Raw genomic sequence first — 11,171 nt, forward strand, 5'->3', positions numbered from 1 at the left:
ATTTACTCCTCACCATAGCCCTGAGGGATGTGAATATTATACCCATTTAACAGATGAGGAAACTGAAGTATTGAGAAATGGTTATGACTTTCACAAGGCTAACAACTGGAATTCAATTCAGGCAGACTGGATCCAAGGTCTACCACTGAATCCTGACATTACACCCCCTCACCCCCGACAGGGTTTCTCTGTGTAGTCCTGGCTGTCCTGGAACTTGCTTTGTAGACCAGCCTGGCATTGAACTCACAGAGACCCCCTGCCTCTGCTTCCCAAGTGGTATGATTAAAGGTGTGCGTCACCACTGCCCAGCTTCTTAATTTTTCCATTTTGTCTAAATCAGCAGTTCTCAACCTGTGGGTTTCAACCCCTTTGGGTGTCGGATGACCCTTTCACAGGGGTTGCCTAAGATGATCAGAAAACAGACATCGACACCACGAGGAACTCGATTAAAGGGTTGCAGCATTAGGAAGGTGGAGAACCACTGATCTAAATGAAATGACTCTGTAAATGCTGTCTCATCCATTTTTATTAGAACTTATTGAGAGGGGAGGTTTGCAAAGTGTTGGTTTCAATGACTGACTTCCTATGAATGTCTTCACATGTACGGGACTCTGCTGTCACTAAGTGGCTCTGGGCAGTGCTACTGGTTACTTTACAAGAGTGAAGTTGCTGATGTTTGCTAAGAGCAGAGCAGCTGTGAAAGGCTCTGTGACAATCTTGACAATGTGGTTTCTCCTGCGTGTGAACCCTCTGGTGCTGACTGAGGTGAGCGCTTAAGCCGAAGGCTCTACCACACACGTCACAGGTATAAGGCTTCTCTCCACTGTGAATCCTCTCGTGTTTCTTCTGGTTTGCTCTCTGGGAAAAGGCTTTTCCACATCTGCTACATTTGTATGGCTTCTCACCGGTGTGAACTCTCCGGTGAAGGGTAAGGCAGGAGCTCTGGCTGAAGGCTTTGCCACATTCCTGACAAACATAAGGCTTTTCCCCAGTGTGAATTCTCTGGTGTCGGGTGAGCTGGGCACCCAAGATGAAGGCTTTCCCACAGTCACCACATTTAAAGGGCTTCTCCCCTGTGTGAATCTTCTGATGCTTAGAGAGGCATGAGCTCTGACGAAATGTTTTCCCACACTCACTACACTCAAAGTGCTGCTTCACAGTATGAATTCTCTGGTGCTGAATAAGGTAGTTACTCTGCTTAAAGGCTCTGTCACATTCATTACACTTAAAGGGTTTCTCTCCAGTGTGAATTAACTGATGTTTGAAAAGCTGGGCATCCTGACTAAAGGTCCTGTTGCAACTGTTACATTTAAAGGGCTGCTCACTTCCCGAAGGCTGATGCTTACTGACAGAGCTATTACGCTTGGATGTGTCAGGCTCAGTGCATTCATCTGGCTTTATACCAACTTGGATGATGCTCTGATGGCAAGGGAGCTGCAGACTCTGGTTGTAGGTTTCGACACATGGGTTACACTCAGAGGATGTGACCTTGGTGTGACTATTCTCATGCTGCCCTACATATCTGTTGTGGTTGAAGGCTTTTCCACACTTGTTCTGACCTGAGACCTTCTGGCTTATATCTTCTCTGGTGTGGACGCTCATGTGGCAATGTAGAGTCGAGCTGCAAATGAAGTGCTCTCCACACTGCTTACACTCATACAGGGACTCAATGGTGTGAACTTTATGGTGCTGCACTAGTTGTTCTTTATGGCTGAAGGTGTTCTTGCACTTAGCACAGCCGAAGGGCTTGTCTGTGGTGTGACTCAGCTGATGTCGGATCAAATGTGAGGGGCGGCTAAAACTCCTGACACACTCTGGACACTGGTAGGGTCTGTGGCCCGAGTGGATTTGCTGATGTTCATGAAGGTGTGTGCTCCGACAGAAAGCCCTCCCACACTCGCTGCATTTGTAAGGCTTCTCCCCACTGTGAGCCCTCTGGTGGATCTTCAGGGTGGAGGAGTGGTTGAAAGCTTTACCACATTCAGTACACTTGTATGGTTTCTCTCCTGTATGAACAGCCTGGTGCTCAATGAGTGATGACCTCTGATTAAAGATCTTTTTACATTCTTGACACTCAAACACAGTTTTTACAAAATGAGTTTTTCGATGTTGGACAAAATGTTTCCTTACGTGGAAGACTTGATGGCATGTAGGACATTCATAGAGTTTCTCAGTATGGACTTTCTGGTGTCCAGCTAGATGAAAGGCCTGGCTGAATGTCTTCCCACATTTCTTACATACGTAGAACTTAGTGTTTGCAGGAGTTTTCTGGTGCTCAGTAGGCTGTGGGTGAAGAATGGATGGACTGCCATCACACTGACTCTTATGCAGTTTCTTTTGGTCACTACTATTACTATCAGGTGGTTTTGCTTGGTCCGAACTTTGAATTTTACACCATTTTGCTGAGTTAGAACCTTTACTCGGCAGCAGCTTTTTTGGCTCACCACTATGACTCTTGGACGGTTTTTCTAGGTTATCACACTGCGTTTTACACAGGCTTTCTCCAGTGTGGACTTTCTGATGCCACTGGAGGTACATATTCTGACTAAACCTTTTCCCACATTCTTGGCACACGCAGGGTTTGTAGCTTGTTTGAGTCACTGGACGCATGAGCAGGAAAGCACCCGTGCTGAGTTCTCTCTCCTTATCTTGCCTTGAAGGGGTATTATCCCTCACATGGATAATCCAGTGCTGGAGGAGGTGGTAACTCTGATTGAAGCTTTTCCCACACTCACTACACTTATATAGCTTCTCTTCTCCCTGGATAGAGTCCTTCTGGCTCTGTTCTAAGTAATAGCTGAAGTCACTCCTGGATTCCTTCACTATCACTGGTGTGAGGTTCTTTGGGAGAATATCAGACATCCCAGCATCCTCTCCTGTGGAAAAGAGAGGCCCAGGACTGAGGCTGCTCTCAAATTCATGACTCTTGCAATCTGTGGGGCTTTCCGTGTTGGTAATGTCAGACCTTGCAAGACTTTCTGGGTCTCCAAGCAAACTATCTAACCAGCTCTCACCTATATAGGCTTCAAAGTTGAGTTCCTCCTCAGACAATGTCTCCATAATCTGGGAGAGGCCTTCTTCCAAGAAGCCCTGCTGTAAAGGAGAGTTCTTGGTCTCAGTCACTTCTGAAAGAAAGAGAGAGAGAGTGTATAATTCCTTCTGTTTCCTGGGTCAGTGGGACAACCACACTGTGGGCTAAAAACAGACAGAGAAAGCTCTGGATTCCAGCCTGTCAATGGTGTCCCATCTGGAAATGGCAGAAAAAAAGAAAGAAATGGAAAGTTCAAAATGGTCATGCAGGGAGCTGACAGCCTGTAAGGATTCAGCAGAGAATGAAAGTCTTGGCCATGATCATCATAACCATGAAACCAAGTTCACTAAAACATCTTCCAGGCATGCCTCCTCCCTCTTCCTCCCTCTATACCACACAGTATCAAAATGTTACTCAACATATCCTGGGTCCTTGAAGACAGGGAAATCTTCCACACTCATCCAGTCCTCTACCCTAGAGTCATGGGCCAACTCTCTTACCCTGACTGAGGCACTGATTTCTTCCAGACCACCCAGGAAATGTCTCACCCCTCTTCTTTTCCTGTCTCTATTGTCATCAACTAAAAATGTGGCCCTAGGTTCCTTGTTGGCTAACCCTCTCTTTGTCTACCCCTCTGCATTAGCCCTGGGAGGTTGTATAATAGAGAACTGACTACCTATTCTGACCACACCCCTTCTCACTGCTCTCTCCACACTGCTGGTGTCCCCTCTCCCAACATCTTATACCATTATCACCTTTTTCCAAACCACCTATGGTTTGGTGGGCTCCCCATCCACTGAGCATCTCAGAGGCTGCTCAGTGTCTCTTGGCCTGGGCATGAACCTTACAAACTACAGCTTTCAAAGCCATCTCTTGTCTTACACTGTCGTCATGTTGCTCTCAGCCCATACTGTTGTCTTGTTTCCTCTTCACCAGATCTTTGCTCACATTGTCCCCTGTATAGAGCACATCAACCAACAAGTATCAGGCCCTCTCATGCTATGAATGAATACAAAGGTCAGTCAGTTAAGGATTCTTTGTTGTCACAACATATGTTGCAGCAGGGAAAGGCACAAATGACTGCAAAGCACAGCTATTAATATTGGAGACTTGTACATAGAGGTGTGTACATGTATGCATATGCATGTTTGGCTGTCTATGCTTGGAAATAGCCTATATTATGGATGAGCAACAACAGAACTCAGAGCTGAGGAGCATGTGCCCAGGTTGTTCACCATCAAGAGACCCCAGCAGGCGGCTGCAGAGAGCTCACATGAATGACCCCGAAGGTGGCAATAAGCAAGGGATAGGGCTGTGGACTGTTCAGATGGGTGGAGCTAGACCTGTGGTCTCTAGTTCTGAGTCTTCCTCATGGTGACAGAAGATACTGCATGAAGCCTCTGTTGCCCTGGTATAGTACTCCCTGGCCCTTTCTTTCATTGCAAACAGTTCCATTAAGCCATTACATAGTATAGGAACTGCCTGACTCTGGAAATGATAAAGCAGCTATGCCTGGCAGCATTAAACCATGAGCTTGACTTACTCCCAAATGTGGCTGTGCCTGAGCCAGGAACAAGGTAGAAGAGGTAAGCCAGAAGCCACAAGGCATGGGCTGCACAAACTGACTTGGGAATAGAAAGCATCCCCTTGTGGAGCCTTGAAGTAGAAAGGCCCTGGAGAGGCACCAGGATGCCCTGTTCTGAAGGCAAAGAAAGAGACACAACTGGCAGATCACAGTGAGGTCCCCTCTGTAACATGGACAAAGGGCAATGGGTAAATGGTTGCAGCTGGGCAGGATCTCAGTCAGAGTCAGATAGTGGGGGGTGCACTCCTCTCACTCACCAGTGCCTGTGGCTTCCAGGCCTCCTTTGATTGTAGCTTCCAGCTCTTCCCTGACATCTGGTTGGGAATTCAGGCCTGGTTTTGGGGGATCTGCAGAGAAAAAAACAATGCTGTCATCAGTGAGGATATGGAAGACATCCAGATGCTCAACAGCAACTTTCTGGCTTGAAGGTCATTCAGAACTGTGTAGGAGTCAATGTCAATGTACTTCTTACTGTGGGCTGCAGCTTGAGAACTGACAGATATTGATATGTGTGGGAGCACCCTGCAGCTGGGCTACACCTGGTCTGGCTCTAGAGTGCTAACACTTAGCCCTAATCCATCCTTTGTTTAGCAGATACCTTTTGTTTCTCTTGTTACCTTATGTGAATCTTGCCTGAGAGTCATCCAAGGATACAAAGCCTTTGCAAAACTTGGCTGCGGGGCAACCTAGAAAACCAGTACCTCCTGAATTGAGAATTTGTACTTGGTGTTGCCCCTTTGGAAGCTCCCTCAGGATGTTTTGAGGATACAAAAATCAACTTGCTATGGTATAATTGGAGAACAATAAAAGAAACCCTGGGTGAAGGGAGAGCAATTCAATCCTTAGAGGCTGGATCCACTCTGCAGCCTAGAAAGGCTGAAGTCATTCTTAAGGTGCCTCTGAGTCTTTATTTCCTCGGACCTTCGTGAACCCAACACCTGCTCCTCGACAGATGTAAGAGCTCCTAAGGTGCTTCTGTAGCTGCACACCAGATGTCCAGTGAGAACAGCTGCCCCAGAGTAATAAAAAATAAGGGAGAGGAGTCCCACTGCATGCTGTCTTTTACATTTTTTTATCTTGAGATAAAGTTCTCTGGTGTTTCCTGGAAAATGAATGGACTCATTAGAGGAAATGAAGTGAGGGTGGGCTGGTAGCAGCAGGGAGCTGGTGCTGGATGGGAAGCCATGCAGATGTGCACTGGGGTAGATGCCTTCTGCCTTCCTACCAGGAGGTGCTACACAGGAAGTGGATTTGGTAGTCTTGGCTGCTCTACAAGAGAGTCATGCTGGCACAACTGAATTGGGAATGACCCTGTATTTTACATTGAAGTCCTGCTTTCCTTCTGAGACTCAGGAGGAAGGGCCCCATGATCAAGTTCCTTCTCACTTCCTGACTTAGTAGGGTTTCTACTGCTGAGATAAAACACCATGACCAAAAGCAACTTGGAAAGAAAAGGGTTTACTTCAGTTTGTAATTCTCAGATCACACACTATCACTGTAGAGAAGTCAGGACAGGAACCTAATGTCAGGTGCTGATGCAGAAGCCTCAGAGAAATGCTGCTTACTGGCTTGCTCTCATGGCCTCATCCTGCTTTCTTATAGTACCCAGGACCAGCAGCCCAGGAGTGACACCACCAGTAATTAAGAAAATGCACCACAGGTTTGCCTGAAGGGCAACCTGGTAGGATCACTTCTCAACTGAGGGCCCTTCCCAATGACTCCATCTTGTGTCAAGTTGACAAGATACTAGCCAGCACTCTTGACATTGCTGGAGAGTCAGAGCATCCATGTGACTTCACTGAGGGTTCTGTAAGCTCACACTCTGGCAACCTGTGATGTGTCCTTTTACTATAGTGAGTTACAACTGTTGAGTCTGACCACAGGCTGAGACCTCCAAGTACTCCTAGTGAATCACTTAAGCTGGAGTGCTCTTGGGAGGACAGCTGGGGAGGACTTTTCCTCTCTGAAGTTCTGTTGCAGAGAGAGGAGTGACTAGGGAGCTGATGGGAGAGCCTGCAGACACAGCAAGCACAGGGTGGAGCTTAAGCAGAGTGACTTCTATTGCAGAGTATTTGTTTGCACTGTGTAAGATGTGTCATTGTGATTGGTTTAAGAAAGAGCTGAGGGTCAAGAGCTAGGTAGGAAAGAACAGGCAGGGCTTCTGATGAGAGAGGGACTCTGGGAAAAAGAGAGGCGGAGATACACCAGCGAACAAGTTGGACATACAGAATGGGAGAGAGGTAAAAGCCACATGGCAGAACATGGATTAAAAAAAAACAGGTTAATTTGAGTAATAAAAGCTAGTTGGGAAGAAGCCTAAGCTAAAGGCCAACCAAGCTTTCATAAGTCTCTGTGCCATTATTTGCCAGCTGGCAGCCAACAAGAAAGTCCTACTCCAGACTTCCATAGCTTACCAGTGCTTATCAGGCAACACCCAGTGAAAACAACTGATAACCAGTCCCTACACCATTAAGCTCCCATTCCAAATGACACAGAAAGTAGTTAGACTATGTTGGAGGCACAGAGAATCCAAGCTTAGTGGGGACTGTTTCCTAATGGCGCTGAGCTGTGTGTGCAAAGGGGACAGCAACCACAGGACCCTGAACCACCTGCCCAAGGGAAGACTCTGTAGTTACAAGCAGGAAAGGGAGGGGATATGCAAGATGCCTGACTGGGACCACAGCTGGCTCCTCAGGCGCAGCACTGTCAGGGCTCAGGGCAGGATAAGCCTCTGTTACAGGGTTGTGTCCTGTGCACTGTGCATTAGATGACAGCATCCTGTGAACCCCAGATCAAGATGGCACTTACTGAGCAAGAAAAAGTCCTGGCAGTTGCTCAGTGTCAAGTCCCAGAACAGGTCTCTCTTATCCAGCTCTAGCTCCAGCTCTTCCCAGTCTTCCAGGGTGAGATCCATGGCTGTATCCTTGAGGGTCACAAACTCCTGAAATGAAGCACACTGCCAGTCATTCAGACACTGCCATGAGGCCTCATCAGGCCTGACCAGGGCAAAAACCACCCTGTGGGTAAAGATGTAGAGCCTTGGACAAGGGATAGAATGTCAAGTCACACAGGGAGAATGAAACCCACATCTGCTGACCTTGAAATCCATCTACTTCTTAGTTTAAGATTTTGTTGTTTTCGAGATTTGAGACAGGGTTTCTCTGTATAGCCTTGTCCCTGTCTCAAATAACTCAAAATAAAAACTACAGATCTGGAGCTAACAGATAGCTCAGTGATTGAGAACATTTACTGGTCTTGAAGAGGAGCCATGTTTGGGTCCCAGCACCCACACAGTAGCTCACAACTGTCAGGGTCAGAGCCCTTTGATCTGTGGACATCAGCTACACATACATACACGCAGACAAAATAGAGAAAATGGAAATTAACCCTCAAAATTTATATAGAGCAGTGCTTCTTCAACATGTGGGTTGTGACCTCTCTGGAGGGTCAATGCTTTCACAGGGATGGCTTAAGACCATCAGGAAACAGATATTTACAATTCACAACAGTATCAAAATTACAGTTATGAAGTAACAAAAATAATTTTATGCTTGGGGGGTCACCACAACATGAACTGTATTAAAGGGCCTCAGTGTTAGGGAGAACCACTGCTAGACGTTTTTATAGAAGGCCTAGGTACCACATGCAGCACACGTGGCCAAACAGGCATCCATCTGACTGTACTCTGCTCTTCCATGCTTTCTAAATTGCTTTTCTATTGCTGTGATAAAACACCATTACCAATATAACTTACAAAAGAAAACATTTACTTGGGTCTGCAGTCCCAAAGGATTAAGGGCCATGATGGTGGAGCAGCAACAGCTGAGAGCTCATGTCTCAAACCCCAAGCAGGAGGCAGATAGCACACTGAGGATAGTGGGAAGTTTTTTAATCTCAAAGCCTGCCCTGATACACCTTCTTTAATAGGGTCACACCTGCCAATCCTTTCCAAATAGTTCCACTAACCTGAGAACATGTATTCAAACATGTGTCTGTAGGGAGCATTCTCTTTCAAACCATCACACTAACTACCTATATTTTGTATGTGACACTTCTTTCCTTTGGTGCCATCTGGCTGTCCCTCTGCCCCAGGTGGTTCCCGTAAACCAGGAGACTTAAGCAGAAAGTCTGAAATCAAGGCCATCTTGAACTACATTGTGAGATCCTATCTTAAGGCATCTCTCCCTCCAAAGCTTATTTGGGAATCCCAGAGTGCTGCTTTTCCTTTGGGAGTGGTTCAGTTCAGACAAAGGGACTTCAACTTACCTCAGCCACAGTGGCCTCCTTCCAGTGACCTCTTTTAAGCTCCTCCTCCTTCCCCTCCATGTTCCCAGCTAGCCGAGCTGCAGAGGAGCTGAGAGAAAGTCTCCCATCTTTCTATGGCTGATATCCTGTTCATGCTGGATGAGTCTCCAAAATATCACAAGTAGTAGGACAAGTCCCAAAATGAACCTGCTGCAGGGACTGCCATGACAATTGTATTAACTGAAACTACACCACCCCTAAATTTCCATCAAGCGTCAGAACCTGCAGAACAAATCCACAACCATTCCTAACACTTACTGAAGATATATTTTGGGATCTGGCAAGGAAGCTCTCCTTGGAATCCTTCCATCCTGCTCACTGCCCTGTCAGAAGCATCAGTTTTTAAAATATTTGTTGAAAGCTGGGCATGGTAGTGCATGCCAGCCCTACTCTAGGGAGGCTGAGGTGGGAGAATTTTTAGTTTAAGATCAGCCAGGGATACATATCAAGACTGTTTAAAAAAAAAAAAAAAGGTGGCTGGGCATTGGTGGCACACACCTTTAATCCCAGCACTTTCGAAGCTGAGGCAGGCAGATCTCTGTTGAGTTCGAGGCCAGACTAGTCTACAAATCAAGTTTCAAGACAGCCAGGACAGTTACACAGAGAAACACTGTCTCAAAAACTAAAAACCAAAAAGTGGGTTGAACATTGTAGCACACACCTTTAATTCCAGCACTTGACAAATAGAAGCAGATCTCTCTGAGTTCAAGATCAGCTTGGAATGATGGCTTATTGGTTAAGAGTACCGTTGCTCTTCCAGAGGACTGAGATTTGACTCCCAGCACCCATGGGGATATCAGATGCCTTCTTCTGGCCTTTGTAGACATTACACACACATGTGGTGTACAGACATGCATGCAGGCAAAACACACTTAACACAGAAAACAATCTCAAAAACAAAAACTAAAAAGGTGAAAAATCGTAGGCAAAAACAGTTTCTAGCTGAATGAGTGGGAACAATGCTGGTGGATTTCTAATTATATTCTGTAGAATTTGAGGCAGGTAAATTAATCCTCCCACTCTATGTGGACAATTGCCATTTCTAGGATACCAATATTTTGGCAACTTTTTTTTTAAGCCATGACAATATATATTTGAGCCATAATATCAAAGACAATATATATTAATATATATTATATATTATATATATTATATATATAATATATATATATATGTTCTACATTCACAGATCCAATCAGACGCAGAAGAAAATAATTTGAAAAAAATTCTGGATGTTTCCAGCATATACAGATGTTATTATTCTTTAGCATAGTGTAACAATTATTCTCATAGCATTTACACTGTATAGAGCCTGCATGGGTTACATACACTATACTAGACTGGTTATGATGAAAAGGTTGAGGCAGAATGAACAGTTTGGTAGGCACACTGTATACATGTTTGAGTCGCTCAAAGAATAGACACAAAGTATTCCTTATTTTTATGCCTGTTTATGCCTGCATGGCATAAACATGTTTATGTGTGCACATTTGGTGCCTTCGGTGGCCAGAAGAGGGCGACTGATACCTTAAAACTGGAGCTACAGATGTCTGTGAGCCACTATGTTGGTGCTGGGAACTCAACCTAGGTCTTTTGAAAGAGCGGCAGCAAGTAGTCTTTACCTCTTTCTGTGTTTGCTTTAAGGAATACTTTGTATGTTGTTTAAAGGATACTGGGTTAAGAGCAACTGCTGACCTTCAGGAAAGCAGGGGTTCAGCTCCCAGAACCCACACACAGTGTCGGGGGATCCGACGCCCTCCCTGGCTTCCATGGTTCCCGCACGCAGGTGGTTCACGGACACTCAGACACACATGAATACATATAAAATAAACCTTATCAAACAGGACTGGCCCAAGAGGAAACGCCGCGAGAAGGCGCGGCTTACATCAGGCTGCGAGCAAGCAAGGGATGAGCAAGGGCCTCCCGCGCCCGCTCCCGCCGCTGAGGACTAAGCCCGCGGGCGCCAGGGCCGCAGAGGCCGCACCGTACCTCGGCGTGGCCGACGGCACAGTGAAGTCGCTTTCCAGATCCCAGGAAACCCAACGCCTCAAGAAACTTCCGGTTCCGGTAGACAGGATTCAGAGGAATTTCCGGTACCAGGTATCTTGGCGCTAGCCTCCAGGACCCGTCGCCTTCCGGACTCCTCCAGCTGAGCGCGCTGAGAAGTACAGCGGGGACTATGTGGCATAGAGGCCGGGCAGACCAGACCCTGTCAGAAGGCTACTTTCACTGATTGCCGCATTGAAATTT

General features: G+C 46.3%; 1 protein-coding gene across 26 annotated transcripts; it reads right to left on the bottom strand.

Annotated features, from left to right (window-relative positions):
• Positions 1-508: 508 nt before the first annotated feature.
• On the bottom strand, positions 509-11,127 carry Znf473 (zinc finger protein 473). 26 transcript variants are annotated; one of them, XM_027420764.2, is made up of 5 exons: positions 10,911-11,127; positions 8,883-8,970; positions 7,425-7,572; positions 4,874-4,963; positions 509-3,125 (listed from the first exon to the last, which is right to left on the bottom strand). In XM_027420764.2, the coding sequence occupies exons 2-5, from the start codon at positions 8,940-8,942 to the stop codon at positions 529-531; spliced, it is 2,895 nt and encodes a 964-aa protein (XP_027276565.1). In that variant the 5' UTR covers positions 8,943-8,970; positions 10,911-11,127; the 3' UTR covers positions 509-528. The 26 variants fall into 26 exon arrangements, with proteins under 26 accessions (XP_027276565.1, XP_027276564.1, XP_027276563.1 ...); XM_027420763.2 differs by having other exon boundaries at positions 10,754-11,127; XM_027420762.2 differs by having other exon boundaries at positions 10,617-11,127.
• Positions 11,128-11,171: the final 44 nt, after the last annotated feature.

This window comes from Cricetulus griseus, chromosome 6, assembly GCF_003668045.3.
Source record: "Cricetulus griseus strain 17A/GY chromosome 6, alternate assembly CriGri-PICRH-1.0, whole genome shotgun sequence".
In the NCBI taxonomy this organism is placed as follows: Eukaryota; Metazoa; Chordata; class Mammalia; order Rodentia; family Cricetidae; genus Cricetulus; species Cricetulus griseus.

Excerpts from the sequence above, each read along its gene's own strand:
- Znf473 (XM_027420764.2), bottom strand. The coding sequence starts at position 8,942 with ATGGAGGGGAAGGAGGAGGAGCTTAAAAGAGGTCACTGGAAGGAGGCC. Across the intron at positions 7,573-8,882 it reads AGGAGGCCACTGTGGCTGAG|TGTGCTTCATTTCAGGAGTT; the intron begins GTAAGTTGAAGT and ends AATGACTGGCAG. Across the intron at positions 4,964-7,424 it reads CCAGGACTTTTTCTTGCTCA|ATCCCCCAAAACCAGGCCTG; the intron begins GTAAGTGCCATC and ends TTTTCTCTGCAG.